The 20,730-nt window shown below is 36.3% G+C and overlaps 1 protein-coding gene across 2 annotated transcripts in view; it reads right to left on the bottom strand.

Moving 5' to 3' along the window:
- The window catches only part of LOC149412149 (E3 ubiquitin-protein ligase UHRF1-like), a 35,862-nt gene that overhangs the window by 13,159 nt on the left and 1,973 nt on the right, over positions 1 to 20,730 (bottom strand). The window contains exons 2-10 of one of the 2 annotated variants that reach the window (XM_089646367.1): positions 19,726 to 19,885; positions 17,556 to 18,249; positions 13,302 to 13,445; positions 12,691 to 12,890; positions 10,550 to 10,732; positions 7,039 to 7,139; positions 5,833 to 6,034; positions 3,109 to 3,197; positions 994 to 1,078 (exon numbers count right to left, since the gene is read on the bottom strand). In XM_089646367.1, coding sequence (XP_089502493.1) covers positions 994 to 1,078; positions 3,109 to 3,197; positions 5,833 to 6,034; positions 7,039 to 7,139; positions 10,550 to 10,732; positions 12,691 to 12,890; positions 13,302 to 13,445; positions 17,556 to 18,249; positions 19,726 to 19,885 — 1,858 coding nt within the window. The remainder of the gene's footprint in view (positions 1 to 993; positions 1,079 to 3,108; positions 3,198 to 5,832; positions 6,035 to 7,038; positions 7,140 to 10,549; positions 10,733 to 12,690; positions 12,891 to 13,301; positions 13,446 to 17,555; positions 18,250 to 19,725; positions 19,886 to 20,730) is intronic. The other variant, XM_089646368.1, reaches the window with a different exon arrangement.

Below are 20,730 nucleotides of genomic sequence, written 5' to 3'. Positions count from 1 at the left end.
ACTTTTTTTTTTTTGAAAATGCTATAAAAACATCGAGTGTAGCTTCGGCTGTGTGGCACGTAGCGCCGTCCTGTTGAAACCAAATGTTGCCAATATCCTCCTCTTCAATTTTTGTGAACAAAAATTCGGTCAATTGTTGAGAACGACGGTGAATTGATGTTGATTGCGCTTCACGCACACTTTCTGCCACACCAGCAATATTCTCGGGTGTACGCACTGTTTTTGGCTTTTCAGGGCTTTGGTTTATCGATGAGGATGCCAGTTTCTTTCACTTTTTTCACAAGATAACGAACATACGGAGCTGACGGTGCTTCTCTTCTTCCAAAATCCGTACGCAATTTTCGCACACATTCTGCAACATTACCATGATTTTCAAAGTAATGTCGCAATATTTCCCAGCGTTGTTCAAGCGTATACACAACGTTCAGCGGAAGGATAACACTAATTATCTGTCAAATCAGACATGAGCTAAGTGTTACCATTCACGAAATAAGCACTAGTTGAAAAAAAACGTTAGATGGCAGACCCTTTATAAATGGGAAATCATTACTTGGGTGATGTTGACATATTCAATACCAACTTGGCAAGTTTTGTGGATCATTTAAAACATTTATTTCAACAATACTCCTAAACACATCATGTAAACCAACAAATAGCTGTAATTTTCTGTTTTTGTTTCTTGTGTTTGTATAACTTGTTACATAGCTTTTATCAAATGTAATTTTATTCTTATTTTTTATGTTTGAAAGTATTTGTCAAATTAAAATTATACTACCAACCATGTAAAAGCCCTCTGGGCGTTAAATAAATAAATAAATAAATAAAAAAAAATAAAAAAATAAAAAGGATAGAATAGAGTAAATGTGAACATGCAACAATTCTTTTCTACGACTCGTTCGTTCTATGAATCAATTTCAAATATAACATAAGCATACTCTCATATTATCACCTCATCTTCTTTATAATGTATTTTACAAAATTTAATTATCATACCTGAAAGGACAATACTGTACGCTCCTTCAACATCTCTCCCGTGAATCCCAGAGACAGGAGGTCTATGGACTCCTGACTCTGACAGCTGTGGGAAAGAAAAATATTATTGTACATCATTTATTAAAATGATTCAAAGAAAGGCTTCATCAGTTTCAGTTAACAGATGTCAGAAACTCACACTAACCTTCCTCTACCCCATCTCCTTACCTACCCGACATCTTCAGCTTCACAACATACTCAAAATTGGGGATACAATAGTTTCACCGGCTCTTAACACATTTCAGCCGGGAAAGGTAGTTCTACCCGTTCGGTCGATTGATGCTTAACAGCGGGAAGGGTATTTCTACCTTTTGCGCTGGCCTCATTCCAATGGCAGAAAAGACGGAATTATTGAAGGTTTTTATATGAATATTATTTACCTGACCTGACCAGTGCTTACGTACGCAGCCGAGACGTGGGTTCTAACTGAGAAGAATGAGCGAGCACTGGATGTTTTTGAAAGGAAAATTTTGAGGCGCATCTTCGGACCGGTTCTAGAAAATGGATTTTGGCGCAGACGTTATAACAATGAGCTCTATACTCTGTTTAAGGAGCTAAACGTCACAAAGTTCATAAAACTGGGAAGACTTCGGTGGCTAGGTCATGTGGAGAGAATGACCGAGCATCAAGAACCAAAGTCCCTGCTGAGCTCAAGACCGATAGGGAGAAGGAGCCTGGGAAGGCCAAGGTTAAGATGGAGCGACAACGTCCTCAAAGATTTGTCTGCCTTGGAGCTTCGAAACTGGAGAGAGCTGGCGCGGGACCGAGATGAGTGGAGGAAGACTCTTGAGGAGGCCAAGACCCACCAGGAGTTGTAGAGCCAAAAGTGATGATGATGATGATTATTTACCTATCTCTTTGTAAAGGTCCCAACTATATGTACATAATTATAGAATCGTAATGCAAGTCTTCTTTTTATATTTATCTTATTGTAAGACCACCATTCAGAATTGAAACGTTGCTCCAAATGGCTTCAGCCGTGTTTAGTGACTAGATCTGAATAGCCAGGTACTTCCCCACCTTCCTCTTTCCCTTCCCCACTTACCTTCAGCCTCACAACATCCCCCAATTGGGGATGCCATAGTCTCACTGGCTCCAGACGGGAGCAGTTGGGACTCTTGTGAGGTATTCACTATAAAAAAAAAAAAAAATCTTAGTGCCTTTCGTTTACATCGGTATTTCAACAAAAGGATAGTATATTATTTGTTATTGTAATAATTCAATTCCTGGAATGAGGGTTTTTATGACCGCGAAACCCGATTGGAATCTCTATCTCTGTTCCGCCTCACTCAACTCCTATGTGCAAGCGAGTGAGAGATGGCAGGCGTATTTAAAGAAAGCAGGTATGGGCTAATACCGATAGGCGGACCGTAATAAACATATTATAAGGTTAATTGAGTTGCATTTCAAATAATATTCGATAATCGTTTTGTACTTTCATAGCTTGGGTATGAGTTACTATGTAGAAATTTGGTTGGGATTTTGGTGCAGTGTTCACAAAACAAAAACCTACATTTATTATTATGCATTCGGGTCTTATTTCAACATGACGTGCAGCTCTGTCTCTGAAGTAGTTCCAGAGAGAGTTTGTATATACGTCATCGATGATCATCCTATTCCTTCTCGTCTTGCATGAAAACGAAAAGACAGAAGATACTAGAACGTACGACCTCCCTCTAGGACTACTATAGTACTCAATTTTATATGCACTAACAATAACATATTATTAGAGACATGAAAATTTCACAATTGCGATAATGCGTCACTCTTTCATTTTCATGAGAATAACTAATAAATGAGAAAATAATATTATAATTTCTAAAAGGTTTTGAAAAACTTCAGTAGCCATAAAATGGAACGCATCTTACTCCGTGTAATGTTATTAATTTTTCAATTTTGAAAAAAAAAACAGCTATCTTAACTACCAAAAAATTAACATAACATCACTTTTGTTGCAAAGTTCCACAAAAAATAATGCAAATTTCGCTAAAAATAAAGCAAAATTTTTAGGTCTCTATGTATCATGTATGAAACCTTATAATTGTGTAGATAGTTATTAATTTAAATGGCTTTTACCTGAATTCTAAATCTCCAAGCCATTCCCACTTCGATTCCAGGAATGGGTCCAAAATGATTAGCGGGCATAGCGCAAGTTGTCGTTTTGCCTGGAAAATAAAATATACATCAAGTTAGTATGAGTGAGAAGGAAGAGGACAAACGTCGATGATGTCCGGGCTAGCTCTGGCTGGGACTAGTTAAATTAGAATAAGAAATAACGCCCACAAAAAATTAAATATCAGGACTGTAAAAATTGATTTGGAGTGCAAAATCTCCTACTGACAAAACCCTTTTCGTTTATGGTTTTATTGTAATAATGTAACAGATTAACTCTTCATACTAATTGTTCGGTTTTGGGAACAAACATATATTACCCTTGGTTCGCTTTTCGAAACTGCTCATACGGTCTCATAGAAATTGCATTACGTTCCCTGTTCCGTCATATTTAGAGAAATTAAGGTGTTAGAAAGAAAAAACTTCAAGCTTTATTTTCAAATATAGAAGAAAAATAATTAAAAAGGTACACCTCAATACCAAAGGTTCCGACCGTAATTTTTGTCTGTGCATTTAGAGAAACAATGGCGTGTGTTGCTTTTACGTCCAATAGATGGCGCTGTTTTAAAAAATAAAACATGTTTTTACCTGTCACAGGTGAAATCTATACAGGGTGTATCGGCACGTACCCGACAAACTTTAACCAGCTATTCCTTAGCATATTTGGAGTAAAAAATCTTATGTGCACTTTGCTGTCCGGTAACGGTTTTTTTTTAATAAAAAATTTACTATTCATATTTTCACCACATGTCACCACTGTTTTATCCTTTGTCAAAGTTTGAAAACCCATCTGGCAATATTTTATTCAAATTCCGTTGAATAATGCACGTGTGTACATACTATATTGGCGCACTTTTACAATCACAACGAAATGGCACGGCACCATTCGTCTCATTTTTAACTATTATTATTTAGTGTGTGCGAAAGAGCGAAGACGCTTTTCGACATACTTGCTTATAACAGCTGTTGAACACGAAAAGCAATGCCAATGACAGTGATGTAGTGTGAAAATTTTGGATTTTTTTGTTTTTAATTTTTAAAAAAATGCTACCGGACAGCAAAGTGCCCATAACATTTTTTACTCCAAATGTGCTAAGGAATAGCTGGTTAAAGTTTGTCGGGTTAGTGCCGATACACCCTGTATAATGTGGGTATATAAAAACACATGCGTATTCGATTGCAAAGTTGTGCCAAAATTTCAAAGCAATCCGTGAAGAACTTTTGGAGATTTTAGATTTTGAACAAATGAACATTTACATATTTATTTATGTATATAGATTTTTATATGAATAAGTGAGGTGGCAGTATTGTTTATAATATACTAGGCAAAAAAGGTGAGCTATTTTTAACACTTTCATGTTTGATTTAACCGTTAGAATGCTAAGCGTCGCAAAAGCGCTGCAATCGTTTGTATCGAAAATTGCGGAGCAGCGCAGAAGCGCAGCGAGTTTCAGTGTGTTTTTGGTGCTCCGCGGGAGTGGACGTACGCTAACCTCGCGCGTAATTTGTAACGAGAGTGCATTCTTATACATTAAAAAATAACTTTCTTCCTTTTTTTTATATTTTTTAAAAAAATTGCTATGTCACGTGCAAGTGAGGTGGTCACGAAACATATAACATTACCCACCACAGTGTCACCTACTCAAACCTACCTCACACCCAGCATAAAACAGTTTTAAATTTATGTATTATATGCAAATGTAAATATTTGGTAGACACTGATATGTATAGAAATAAATAAATTATTTCGAACGTTGATTCGATTCCTAGTGATTCTACGGGAGGTGAAACAACAGATACAAATAGTGACGATAGCAGTATTATAACGCACCGAAGAAAAAGATTGAGGATTGAAAGTGAGCCTTCTATCTCCTCTTCATCTTCAGAAACAGAAGAAACACCAAATTTTGCCAAAATTCCTCCGACAAAAGTGTTTTCTAAATCAAAAAATGATCAATTTCAATTTAAAAAAAAATGAAATTGATATTTTATGCTTATTTTTTCATATTCATATCAATAAACATTTTTTCTTTATAATGCAAAAAGAATTAATAAAATTGATTGATATTTGTCTAAGGACCGGTTGTTTCGGAGAATTTGAATAATTCATCAAATTTCAACGCTCATTTTCAAGTTCTGTGAAAGATTTTTTAAGTTCTGTTTTTATTTCAGTTTTGTCAAGCAACTAGCCTACAATGATATAGTAACAGAACTTGAATAGGACTTTCACAGAACCCGAAAATGAACGTTGAAATTTGATGAATTGTTCAAATTCTCCGAAACAACCCGTCCTAAATTAGAGTGTTTTATTTGACATCATTATTTTTTCCTCTAAATTTATCAAAATGTGTACAGCAATTTACATTTATTTTTGCAAAAATTGATCAGCACTAAAACGGTTAAAAAAACTTTTTATATCAAAAATAATTATGTTCTTTTCTAATAACAAGATTTGAAAGCGTATTTTATCAGCTATCAAAAACAGTTTTTAGCTTTCGGTTCAGAAATTTGCTTCCCCAAACTGAAATAATCCTGAAAATCAACAGAAACAACCTCAATGTTGTATTTTTCAATCTCACTCTAGATCACGGACCGCCACTGCCATACACCCAAGAATTTTGTTTTCCTGTTCTTTTGAAGAAAACCTTACAAGAGAGTTTCACATTTAATTTATCTTATTTAGGTCACCTTGGCAAGCCATCCCCCTGCCCCAGTCACGGGCCTTGTGCTGGTTGGGCTTCCTTTTCTGGACTTTGCCCCCCGGAGCCACCACGGAGTCGGGGTCCCTCTTGCAGTCTGTGCAGTACCAGTCCTCCGTGGGCAGGTCGGTGAGCGCCGGCGTCAAGCATGTCATGTGGTAGCCCTGGTTGCACTCGTCGCAGAGGATTATCTATAATAATAATGATTGGATTATTTATATAGCGCCATTTTCATGAGATCACCTCAAGGGTGCAATATTATTAACAAAATATAATTGAGGTTAAGTTCGCAGCTGATTACCGGGAATGTCAAATTCAAATATTAGATTGGTCCAAAGTAAATTTGTAATAATATTACATATTCCCTTGTAAACCCAATTATATATTTTTTTTCAAAACTTAATTGTTTTCAAATTACACAGACAAATTTTCGTGTGAGGGTAATTTCGAATAATTAATAAAAAAAACATTCTGGGGACGTTTTTGGCAAAATTTTCTAATTACGCATTTTTTCAAATTACAGTGAATTTCTCCTTAAGGCGATGCCATATGTAGTAATGCAAAATCATGTGTTTTTGGTTTGAAAATTTGGTCGCCTAGAAATGTTTCAGATGCTTTAATTGAATACTGCGAGTAGAATACATCTTGGCCTTTGAAATAATCAAGTATTTTTTAGATAAGTCTTTTTATAAGCTCAGAAAAAAATAATGTATAAGGCCTATGAAAACTGCTTTAAAGTTCTAAATCTCCTACTTACAAACCCATTTTCGGTTATGATTTTATTGTATAATGTGGCAAATTAAGTTATTTATAAAATGATCGAAAAAAAATGTAATATTTATGCCTGAACATCCACAAAATAAAATAAAAGGCACTTTTTGGCCATGTTTTTTTCTTGCATAAATCAAAACAGGCGGATGGTGTTTAGCAGGAATTTAAACCTTATCTCCATCTACGTAAGGGTTATTATTGATAGCGGCTCAATTTAAAATATTACACGACGTAGTGCATCGCCTTAAAGAAGCTTTGTCATTTCATTCCCTGAAATGATGAAGTTGAAAAATTAGCCAATTTATCCCACATAATACAATTTATCCCATGTAAGAAAAAAATAGATCCAGTCCCTTGGAAAACTTTATAATGAGAGAGTTTCATTGTATCGGGGTTTGAATTTAATTGGTGTAATTTGACTTACAGTTTCAGGTTGGTTTTTGCCAGAGCAGATATTGCATCCACATTCTTTGCAAGATACTCCGGGAGCGTCTCTGCATTTTGTGCAAACCAATGGTCCAGATCCTAAAAACAACACAAATATTTTATTAGTAACAAAAATAAAACATGTTAATAATAATAATAATAATAATAATAATATTGGACAATTTGTATAGCGCCGCTTTTGTGAGATATCACCTCAGGGGCGCTTTACAGTTGATGCAGGTATTACAAAAAATATAAATGTTACAAAAATAATGTGAAGTTAACCACTCGGAACATTAGAACATCAAAAGACGTAAATATGATAATAGCGGTCAAGACATTAGTACGTCTTTTCACGTAAACGCGCGAGATTTTACAAAAATCGATTTATTTCCATCACTAGTATACGGATTGCCATGATTTAAAAAACAGAGTATCGATAATGAATAACGCTACGCGTCTGCATTCAAGAGTATCTATGGAATGTAGAGGTGCATTATCTGAGTCGATTGAATCTGTCATCTTGTTCGTTCATAATTTATTGCGTTTTTAAATAATTTATTAAAAATATTTTAGTTTGGACGGTTAATATTTTGAGGTGACTAATAGTTTTTAATTATATTTCTTCAATATATAAAGTGTTATTTCTTTATGATACTCAGAAAAAAGTACATTTTTCACAGCTTTGAAATAATGGTCAGCGATTTTTACATATTTTTGACGTTTTCAGAAAATGTATATTTAGACACGCAAATATTTACGTGTAACAAAACAATACGATAGTGAATTTCATAATCTTTCCAAAACATTTTTTAGAATGAGGCTACGTTTCCCAAAACGTGAGTTATGAAGCTTTTAACAAAACTCGTGAATAACACAAAAATTTTCGTGTTTTGACAGTTCGCAAAGGAACACAAAGTAAATAAAGGTCCTTTTCTGAGAGGTTAAGTAAAATGAAGAACAGGTGAGAATAGGTGAGACTCTGCAGCAAGAATCCTAGGACAATCAGAGATATGATCGCATCAGCAGAATGTCGACGGCTCAGTAAAAAATAATAAAGAAACCAACGTTTGGAATAAATCCGTTAACAGCCCTCAATAGTTGGTTTGCTTTTCGCTGGAGCCAGCCAGGTGCGGCGAGCGTTTCGTACGACAATTGCTTTAGCTTCCATGCATGGTGAATTAATTAATTTCTACATTCCTAATATAAATTAATTTAAATCAATCGATATTTTTATTTTTAGCTTATCAAACAAAATACACGGTCCTACATATTTATAAAATCTAACCTTAAGCCTGCATACAAACTTAATGGAACACCTCTAAAAGCAGTAACGTTACCATAAAACAATGCGCGTGGTTTCACTGAACTGCGTCCAGTGGACGAACTTGTGATTTACTGCGTTTAATATCGCACATAAGTCTGTCGATCAGACAACTGTTACCAGCTGCCATAGACACGTCGCTCTTCTTTGTGAAAAAAATGCCTTCCGTGTTTTTGAGATGTGCTCAAATCATTCTCAAGCACAAACCAAATCTGAAGGAATTTCTTTCCATTCGCATGTACTCACTTATAATCTCAATTAATACAACTATTCACAATGCTTTTTGCTACCCGAAAACGTTAAACGTCATATAAAATAAAGTGCGACAGAGAATGCAGAAAAACATAAGTAAATGAAGGACAACCTAGTGACAGTGTGTACGTCGTATTCTACTACTCTGCTCGCTCGTTTGTTCGTCGAGAAGTAGAAGAAAAGCGGCCCACTGACAGGTGAGGATGTCCGCGGTGAGGATGTCCGCGGTGAGTAGTCTGAGCATGATGTCGCGCGATTTTCCGGCGGACATCCATACAAAAATGCTCATCGCTTGCCTGTAAAGTCATGCTTGCAGCGGACGTGCTCGCCCGTCAGTGGGCTCATAACTGGTGTCACGAGGAACGCATATAAAAACGAGGGGCATTCATAATAATATAGCTGTTTCACCTGTACACATATTCTTTAAATGGCTATCTCTTTCTTATGCGTTCCGTTCCATTTAGTTAAGAATGATGTTATTTGTAGCCAAGAGCTTTAAAAGACCAGCAATATGAAGATAGAATCAAGGAATTAAAATTAAAAGAAATAAGAGAAAGGGGGACTTGATTGAGATATTCAAAATTTTATCTGGACATTTAGTTGCCCTAGTATTCAAGAAATCTTCACCACAAACGGGAATATGACACTAAAAAGAAGAACAAAAACCTTTTGCGTCCCATCCTAGGATGGATAAGCATAGAACAAACTTCCACAACATGTCATCGATGCTACAAATAGAAATCCATTGGATTCTCATTTGCAGAGCAGAAAGGATAGACTTACTGTGATATTAGATAAGAGCACTTCAGCAGAATGCTGCGTTAATTTGCTCCGTTTTATCTATACCCGTACGCGGTACATATTTTCAAATACCTATGCACGCAATTAAATGTCAAATTATAGCATTCTAGCATGATTTATTGGACTATATAGACAGAACAGATTATTCTCCACAATATGATAACAAATCCTCGTATGTCAACACTCTTAGATGTTTATAAAAACAAAAACTTAAAATTTCATACAAAGACGTACCGTATCTTTTGAATGTGGTCCCGCCATTCACTCGGCGTGTGTGTACTTAGGCCACTGCGTTGATAGACACAAGTGGGACACCATGATCACTTATCATTTTTAGTTATGAAAAGTTGTGAATGACATACTAGTACTAACGCCATCCGTTGACAAAAATGTAAACTAAAGGACTAAAAGGCGCGAAGAGGCGCACTTGATTATCGATCTTTTTTTATGAAATACAATTTTATTTTTGAGAAATTCTTGTATATGTCAGCATCGTGATAGTTCTATGAATATCCAAGTGAGCAAGAAATATATTTATGACGAAAGAGCGCTGGAATATCAGCCGTCAAAGTTTCCGTATCAACTGTTGATACAGCCGCGTGTGAGTATAGACTTTTTGCCGTAACAACAGTTGATACGGCCGCGTGCAAAGAGTTAACTAATAATATCCAAAAATTATTAGTGCAGCTTGAAATGAAGTATTGCGTGAAGACTGAAACATTGCACAATGACTTTTCAAATTGTAAACAAATTTGACAGATTGTCCGGGAGGAACAGCCATCCAAGCACTTCTCCAAAGACTTGCTCAATTTCGATGGCTTGTATTGGGGGCCATTAAAGATTTATAGGTGTGAACGCTAACCATTTAAATACAAATAAAATGCAGTTGTGCTGCAGTGTTTGATTGCTACAAATTATTTTTAAAACAAATAATGTGTACAACAGAATAAATTGAAAACACAATAATTTATTGCCAGAAAAAACGTGTTATTTCAAAACCGCATTTGCAAAAGAATAACTACTGTCAATCTAATCTCATTATAAGAACCTACGAACTATTTTCACATTCACAGGTAAGTCTCACAGAGATTTTTCAAAAACTGTTTCACCCGCTCTACAAGACCATGGATACCTCTTTTATTGAAAGATACATCTTCTTCACTTTCAGAGTCTTCACCGGATGTTGGATCAAAATTGGGATCGTCATAACTATCATTATCCGAAAAATCTCCTTCGAAATTGTCTGAGGAAACCCAACTTTCCTCAGAACAGGAATCGCCCTGGTCTTCTTGAGTATTTTTTTTCTCTTTCGGACCTAAAATAAGTTAAAATTATAAGCGAAACTTATACAAGACAGCGGGTGGAATACAATTCAATACCTAATTCTTTTCCATCACTTCTACTACGGTTTTGTGATAACATGTTTTTACTGGCAATTTTACAAATATTTAAGGCAGTCGATATATCAGGGCGAGTCAAAGTTATCTACACTCGTCATAACACACCATCAAGATTGTCATAGTGTCTTCTGCGCATGTGTGCATAGAGATGGAACGACTGCGGTCACGTGTGCGACATTCGATCCCGATCGCATAATATGCATCCTGGCTATTAAAGTGTAAACATATCTGCCCAATCTAAGTGTGAGCAGAACCATGAATTATGGGAAACAAACAAACCAACCGCAACCGAATTTCAAAATAATACTGATTAAGAGCGAGGTAATAAGCTGATGTATCGTCACGGGGCGTTGGGCATTACCGAGTGCCCAAGTGCTCTGAAATATCCCGAATGGATGACGCGTCGGGTATTTACAAACACGCAAGCAGGACATCCATCAACTTTCACTATGGACAGAGACAAGATTAAGCAAGCTCAAAAGATGATTCTAACGGATAGGAGAATTACTATCGGTGAGGGAGCATCTTCTTTGAACATCAGCCGTGTAGCAATCGATACTGCTAGAATGTTCCAGAAAGCCGACCGGTTTAGAATGCATGGGCTACGAAATTTCGAGACATTTGAGAGGCACAATTAATTAAGGTAAACAATACCTGCTGCCGGCTGTGTACACACTACCCACTCACGACGTCTGAGCGAACTACCTACGTCAATATATTGCGAGTTTGACTAGGTACATTTCGCGCATTGCCTAGGCGTAGTCCCAGCACAATCGAAGGATCGAGATTGAACTAGCAACCTCCAGTTTACCAGCTGTCTCGCGAAGTTACTACCGCCGCCGGCTTGGCTATATAAATAGGCCCGACGCAGCGAGTATTCAGTATTCAGACAACTCGCTCGCGCACTCGTAACCTTGATCCAGATAATCGCTCGCATTCCGCGCTAAAATATTATAGTGCTTTCTCGTATTATCCTGTAAAATAAACGCGCTATTGTGTTTCCTTCAATAAACGTTCTAATTAAAATAAACTGAGACTTTTATTGGTACACCAAGATAACCACAGCCGTGTCTCTGCCCATCAAATGACCGACAAGTTAATTTTGAAGTACAGGAACGCACTGGGCTGCTGACCAATCGAAAACCTTCTCCTCGGAAGGAATTCACAAGCTTGTGAATCGCTGAACCAAGTGCAGGTGTTGAGTGCTGTGTAAATAAATTGTAGAACGAAAAGTGTTGATAAGTTTTGACTTGCCCTTATACATAAGACATATTTTCTAATCTGAATTTCCAAAACATAATGTTAATAACAAGATTACATTGTTATGAAAGGCTGATATGATTTAAGATTTTCATGCATAAAAGTATTATAGTGATATATTTTTGGTGTATTACGCATTACCTCTTTCTTAAGCCAACGTTTCGCACAGCATTAGTGTCCGTCATCGGGACAGATGTGTAATCACATCATACACATCTGCCCTGAAGATGGACACTGTAATGCTGTCCAAAATGTTGGCTAAAGAAGGAGGTAGCACAACATGGCATAATACCCCAAAAATAAATCACTATGACTCAACTCCTAGATGGTTTGGACATGCGGGGCGGATGAATGAAGAAACGAGTGTAAGGAGAATATATGAGGGGAAAGTGAAAGGTAGATAGTCAGGGATGCCCGAGGAAAAAATGGCATGATCAAGAATGTATGAGACGACGTATGGATGTAAAGCAAAGAGTATGAGCCAACGCAAGAGTCGTATGAAGATCCATCCTTTTTGAATCAACGCTTTGAACAGACTTGCAGTGTCCATCATCAGGGCACATGTAGAGTACAAAATAAATAAAGAGTGATTTTTGTAAAAATTGAAACTTACTTTTTTCTGTAGGTGTGATCATGGATTTTTCATATTCTGCACTTCTTTTGGCCAAGGGTATGACGGTTTCGATAGCGTAGACTTTGTCTTGCAGTTTAACCTTGACGTTGTGTAAAGGAACGTCTTTTCCGTGGAACAGAGTGCCGATTAGTTCCGTGTTCTTGCGTAATTTCTTAACTTCGTGCACCGTGAAATCGTACCTGATTATGAAAGATTAAAAATGAGGTTATGCCAGTTGTACAAATGGATGCTGGGAATCTATTACATTACAAATTGAGGCAGTTATGCCTGGTGGCTGATTAAACAACGAAACAAGCAGAGAATCGGCAGTTTATGACGATATCAAATTTGACTGGGGTTCAAAGAACTACACCTAAGGTGTCTATATTATGTTAATTATCAATACATTACATTATTTTCATAAATGTTTGGACTAAAATCTATGCAAAATATGAAGTAAAATAATACACTTCGAACTCTGTACAAGGAACAAACCTGATAAATTTATCTAAAGCTACAACAAAAAATATTGAAATTGAACAAGTAAAAAATACAATTGTATCAAAAAGTTCATATTATCACATAAAGACACAAAATAAAATCAAACTTACCAAAAGCCCTTTTCATGAGGTTCTTCAATGTTATAGTTGAGCAGTACCGTTTGATTAGTTTTCAAATCTTCTACATCGATTTCTTTCTTTGCTCGCGGTCTAATTTCCGACAGCTTGCAGTACTGTAAAGAACTCTCTTCCTCTCTAAAAGAGTATTGTTACAAAATATTAATTGATTAAAGATTAGCACACCAGAGTCCCAACTGGCAGGAGCCAGTGAAACTATAGAAGGTTGGAAAAGTATCCAGCAACGAGAGGAGTGTATAGGTACAGTAGAACCTCGTTAATTCGAAATCCAGCGGACATCAAAAATCAAATTTCGAATTAACGAATTCCCACGTAATTCGAAATTTTATGAAAAAAAAAAAAAAAAAATACGCTGAAAATCGATTTTCTTGGCCGCCTCTTCAAATCCGGGTGGTATTTTAGTTGTAAATTCGTATTAATACCAATTATTTCTTTATTTTCGCGGTCGATTATCGTAGCCCTTTAAATTCAGATATTCGCAATAAATTCGTAAAAATGCTATATATTTACGCGTAAATCGAGATTTTGCTGCCGATTTCGGTCGCGGCCTACCCTTTAAATTGAGATATTCGTAAAAATACGATATATTTCCGCTTAAATCGAGATTTCGCGGTAATTTTCCGTCGCGGCCGGCCCTTTATTTCAAATATCTGAATTTGAAATCGTAAAAATACGATATATTTCCGCGTAAAACGAGGATTCGCAGCCGTATTCCGTCGCGGCCGGCTCTTCAAATTCAGATATTCGAAATAAATTCATAAAAATGCTATATATTTACGCGTAAATCGAGATTTCACTGCCGATTTCGGTCGCGGCCTACCCTTTAAATTGAGATATTCGTAAAAATACGATATATTTCCGCGTAAATCTAGAGTTCGCGGTAATTTTCTGTCGCGGCCGGCCCTTTATTTCAAATATCTGAATTTGAATTCGTAAAAATACGATATATTTCCGCCTAAATCGAGAATTCGCGGCCGTATTCCGTCGCGGCCGGCTCTTCAAATTCAGATATTCGAAATAAATTCGTAAAAATATGATATATTTCCGCGTAAATCGAATTTTGTCGGCAGTTTTTCTTTGCGGCCGGCCTTTTAAGTTCAGATATTTGAAGTAAATTCGTAAAAATATATCATATTTCGGCATGGATCGAAATTTTTCGGCCGATTTCCGTCGCGCCGTATTTTTTCAACTCGGATATTCGAAGTAAAGTTAGTAAAAATACGATATATTTCCGCGTAAATTGAAATTTTAGTCCGATTTCCGTCGCGGTGATGAAATACGATATATTTACGCGTAAATCGAAATTACGCGGCCGAGTTTCATCGCGGCCGACCCTTTAAATGCAGATATTTGGCGTAAACTCGTAAAACTACGACATATATCCGCGTAAAATGTATTTTCTCGGCCCTTTAAACTCGGATATTCGAAATAAATTTGAAAAAAACGACATTCCAGCGTAAATCGATTCAGATTTACAAAATAATAATACTAATTAGGACGATGTATAACCACGTAAAAATACATTTTTCGGCGTTTTACCGCGACGGCTGACTTTTAGATTCAGATTTACGAAATATTATGATTTATTTTCACAAAAATCAATTTTTTTCGAATTACACGAACAAATTTTCGTGCGCGGACAAAAATAAATTTCGAATTACGAATTAACGAATTTCGAATTAAAAAAAAAATTGTATGAAAAAATTTTTCAGCGGAAATTTTTTTTGCGAAAATTTCGAATTACGCGTTTTTTCGAATTATCGGGGTTCGAATTAACGGGGTTCTACTGTATCACAATTAGATTTAATGTGAACAAAACACACGCTGCGAAAAGTTACTGAGAAATAGTTTATTTCATGTTCGCCATAAAACGGTTAAACTCCAATATATTATGGAAAAAGTTATTCGTGACTCAGGCATTGAGAAAAGAGGAACGATATTTGACAACTCTGTGCAACTATTGGCTTACGCTGATGATATCGACATAATTGCGAAAAATCCCGATGATTTACAAGACGCCTTCATAAATCTTGAAAGTTCTGCCAAAAATATGGGTCTTGTAGTAAACCAGCAGAAGACCAAATACATGGCCGTAGGATGTACCCAACAAACCTCATCTCTCGTATGTGGAAGCCAAAATTTTGAAACGGTACCAAGATTCACATACCTGGGCTCCCTGATAACAAACAATAACAACACTACAGAGGAGATCCAGAAGCGCATCGTGAATGCAAACCGCTGCTATTTCCGCCTACAAAAACAAATAAAATCCAGACTGCTTTCCAGAACCACCAAGGTATTAGTGTACAAAACACTAATTAGACCAGTGCTTACGTACGCAGCCGAGACGTGGGTTCTAACTAAGAAGAATGAGCGAGCACTGGACGTTTTTGAAAGGAAAATTTTGAGGCGCATCTTTGGACCGGTTCTAGAAAATGGATTTTGGCGCAGACGTTATAACAATGAGCTCTATACTCTGTTTAAGGAGCTAAACGTCACAAAATTCATAAAACTGGGAAGACTTCGCTGGCTGGGTCTAAGTTATGATGCATTTGAAAAGGCTTTCAACACCTGATATCAAACCCATAGTGATTTTTTTTTTTTCAATATGTCCGAAAAAATTCTAATTTAGGAATAGATTTACTCTAAAAAATTTTAATACAAAATCGACTCCAAATGTGATGTAGATCTACCAGTTTCCAAGACAAAGTGTATAATATATACCTGCATATTAAATTTGATGAATAGGCAGTGCTTTTTATTCATTATTTAAAATCCAAAGATTTCTGGTTCTATGCCTGTTGAACTCCAATTTTTTAAAGTTTTTAATCAACCCTCCCAAAACAGCGTGACAGCTGTCGGTGTGGATACAAAGATTAAAGATATCTAAACATCTGTTGTAACAAAAACTTTTTTTATCATAATGGTGTTACGGTTTATTTTTTTTTTTTCAAAATACTGCAGCTGCTCTGATAAGATTACTGTCCTTATCTAAACTTGAAGTGAAATTCAATGAAAATTGCTACTAGGGATATGTGTTATTATTTACTATCAATGTTTTCAATTCTGTCACAAATTATTCATAAGAAGTATAACATCGCCTTTAATCGCATAGAAATCTGGCATATTGACCATTATATTTCTTAACCTTTCCCTTACTGTGCTAAAAAAATCCACGCGTTCCGGTGCTGTGTAGTCAATACACATCTCAAAATAAGCGATTTAATATCGGAAAAATATGAATATTCATAGCTAATCGCTTATTTTTATTATATTTTATATCAAAAGTGAAAATAATTGTAATTTAATTGCTGAAAACATGAAAAAACCATCGGCAGATGCTAAAAAAAAGTGCGAGGGGTCCACATCTAACTACAATCCGCGTCCGAATGGCTGACGCATGGGCTGGCGGCTGGCATACACACAGCTGTGCGGTCGTAGGTATCAATGGTCTAAATCAAAATACAACTGCGGACGTGTGGATTTCTCATGTTCCCGCGTAGCGAACTAAAGCGGGACATCAATAGCGTGTCATTTCTTCACACATTCTTCGAGTAGCAGTATCACACGGTTGATTGTATTGGTGTATTTGTTTCCGATTATTAACAAAAATCTCTGATTTTTAATTGAATTTGAAAACTATGTAAAATTAATAAATGTGTAACGGAGGAATACCTAAAATCTGAACCCAGAATTTATTATATTTATAGAGTTATTCAAGTTATTAGAAGCAATGTGTAGTAAATACACACCACAGATAAGGAAAGGTTAAAGACGCTGCCGTCAGGAGATCAAAGATTTCGTTTTACCCAATTTTCAAAATGTAACTATTCTCAGCACACCACGTCATTTCCGGATGACCGATCTTTGAAATACACATTATTAATGTGAAATATTAATAAGTCACGATGCCATAGTGCGGGTACCACATGCCAAGTAAAAAGGGTTTGATTTGAGATTTTCACGGTCAAAAGTATTGTCTGCTGGATTTCGAATTAACAAGGTTCTACTGTAGTAATTTATTTATGGGGTATTATGCCAGACAACATTACATCTGCTGCTGTTCGAAATGTTGGCTAAAGGAGGAAGTGCAACACTGCGTAATACCTCAAAAATTCATCACAACAAAAAAAGGTTGTTTACATCTCGGAGTAAGTTGAGTAATATCTATGTAACAGTAGAAAATAATTGTTTTTTAAGTTTCTGCAAGATTTTTTAATTACTTACTCGTCAAAATGAGCCTTGTAAAGTAGTCCGACTTCTTCATCACTATCATTGTGAACATTCTCCTGATCGCTCTTAACTTCATCACCTGCAACATTAGTTTCATCGTACTTTCCATTAACCGCAATCTTTTCATCATCTTCAGTGTTCTTCACTACATCATTAGAATGTCCGTTTTCCTTACTTTCTTCTTTACTTGAACCATTAGTAGTTGGCTGTGTTACCTTTCCTTTCGAAAAATAGTCAGTTATACCCCTTTTGGGAGATTTGTTTTTAGGAGACGGACTGGATTTCGCACTCGACGAATTTAGATCAATTTTATCAACGCCATTTTCTTTTTTTCCAGAATTGGATGACTTATTAAGTCCGTTTTCTTTTCTGCTGGAATTAGATGGTGTATTAAGTTCATTTTCTTTTTTACTTGAATTAGAGAGTCCGTTTTCTTTTTTGTCAGAAGTTTTAGCTTTTCGTTCTGGTGTTTTTTTAACTGGTGAACTTTTAGCTGTGTCATTTTTGTTTAGTGAATTTCTGGTAGATTTATTGGGAGTTCCGTTGCATTTGCTGGTTTGCGGTTTGGATTTTGAGATATATTCTGGGTCTTTGACGATTTGAATAATCTTTCCTTCGAACCAGGCATTGTGAACTCTTTCTCTTACATCTACCAAGTCACCAACTCTGTACAGCTTGCTAGGAGCATCTAAAAAATAAACAAAATTTAAAATAAACTTTCACTTGAAGCAATCACTTTGTCATTAGACTTAAATAAGAATACTTTTAAAACCACTTTATTGAATACGGTGAAACCCATAGACATATGAATATTAGTAGACCTGCCCTAAGTGATTAAAAGCGTATTATCCCCACTCTCCATACCGGTTCCATTGGAGCCGGCTGTGCTCGCGTATGGCCTCAAGTGAAATTTGAAAACGTGACGTCATCATTCTTGTGCGAACTATGGTCGAGGCATCATCGGTTCATTTTACGAAATAACACGGCAAAATGTTGACTTGTGATATGAAAACTTGTAAAAATAGACGTGAAAAGAGAATAAACCCAATTGTCGTATTACATTCCATAAGTAAGCATTATTTTACTTTATTTTAAGCTTATTCACACCGTATTATATGGATCAGTTTTAGAAACATATACTATCACATCACAATGTAGCGATTCTCAAGTGTGCTCATCGTTGTTTACTGGGGTAAGTAAATTATGAAACATTTGTAAAAGTGTCTTAACTAAATACTCTGAAACTAACTACGACTCTGCAAACAGAAGAAATTTACTTTGCCGAATTTGGACTTCGCAAATTAGTTCATAACGTGGCGAGTAATTTGCGCTCCCATGTAAAAATGTCTATTCATTCAAAAGCAGATTTTACTTTTAAGAACTAAATGGTGATATTATAATGCGAGATGCCTATTTACTGTCAGATTGATTTATTGACGAATCACAGTCAGCTTAACCCCCTTCGTTCTTCAACAGTTGATTTTACCCCTCGCCATTATCTTCTCGTCTATTAATTCCTATGTCTGTGGGAAAATCAATGGATGCAGGAATACAGGAAAAGCTGCATTCTTATGTTAAATGTTTTATATAAAAAGATACATATTTCGAATACAAAACTAATGTATTTATATAAAAATGTTGAGTTTCAAAAACTCTTGGCTATATCAACGCGTTTTCCTATTCAGCAGAATTTTATTATTTTTCATTGACCATTATTAATCTTTCTTGAAGAGTACACACTTATTCCAGCGGACAGTTCATTTTTAAGGTTAAACTAAGGAATCCACAATAGAAAGAGATGCTATTCCGTGGTAAAACCATTACTGATTACAAGTAACATTAACTAAGGAATAAGCAATAGAAAGAAATGCTATTCTGTGGTAAAACCATTACTGGGTACAAGAAACATTAACAAAGGAATCCACAGTAGAAAGAGACGCATAGCGTGGTAAAACCATTACTGGGTACAAGTAACATTAACAAAGGAATCCACAGTAGAGACGCATAGCGTGGTAAAACCATTATTACAAACAAGTAACATTAACAAAGGAATCCACAACAGAAAGAGATAATATGCCTTGGCAAAATCATTATTGGGCACAAGAAACATAAACTAAGGAATCCACAATACAAAGTAAGTTGCATGTAATAAAATACTCCTTACCAATATATCTAATTGGTTTCGCTTCAGCCTTCTCTTCGGCTTCAGATTTAGAATCTTCATCACTTTTCTCCGATTCCGGAGGAGGGGCGATTTTCTTCATCAGCTGGATCACATCGTTCATCTTTATGTTATAGTCATGGAAGGAGAAGCCATCATCGAGCTGGGTGAAAAACAAACGAAAATTTTAAAAATTATTTTTGGGGCAAGGGAGACGGTTATGGGTACCGCTGCCCCAGGAAACATTCATTAGATAATCACCCCAATTAGTTCATTTGATGACTTAGCAGAGGTGACCAGGTTCACGCGGTGAGACTTGCCTAGCTCTTAGCAGCAGATGGGTTTGCTCACCTACTGTGTGGTGAGTCGAATCGAGAGAGACTGGTTGAGGGAGATTGTTTTTCCTCTCTCGACCCATCTCCTTGCACCGCAGAGGGAGGGACGAATTCATCCGTCCATCACTCCTGGACTCATTGATCCCAAGATTTATAGCCACCCCTCACACCTTTTCCACAAAGCATCCCCAAAGATGACATAGGCCCTGAGGGATTTTTTTTCCTCAGGGCCTCCTGTGTGGTGCTAATGTAAAAAAAAAATAAGAAAGGAGAATACTCATTTGTGGCCATTAAATTAAGTCGTTTTTTAGTCATTCTTTGTGACATGCTTTATTTAAAAATCAGAAACTCGGGGCAATATCTAAGTGTGTCCGGGAGTACCTATTAATAATAAAGACTGTTTGCAGAAACTCGGGGCAATATCTAAGTGTGCCCGGGAGTACCTTGTAATAATAAAGACTGTTTGCAGAAACACAGGGCAATATCTAAGTGTGTCCGGGAGTACCTATTAATAATAAAGACTGTTTGCAGAAACTCGGGGCAATATCTAAGTGTGCCCGGGAGTACCTTGTAATAATAAAGACTGTTTGCAGAAACACAGGGCAATATCTAAGTGTGTCCGGGAGTACCTATTAATAATAAAGACTGTTTGCAGAAACTCGGGGCAATATCT

This window comes from Hesperophylax consimilis, chromosome 24, assembly GCF_061612785.1.
Source record: "Hesperophylax consimilis isolate HC1 chromosome 24, BYU_Hcon_1.0, whole genome shotgun sequence".
NCBI lineage: Eukaryota > Metazoa > Arthropoda > Insecta > Trichoptera > Limnephilidae > Hesperophylax > Hesperophylax consimilis.
This window is presented reverse-complemented; position numbering and strand designations above follow the sequence as displayed.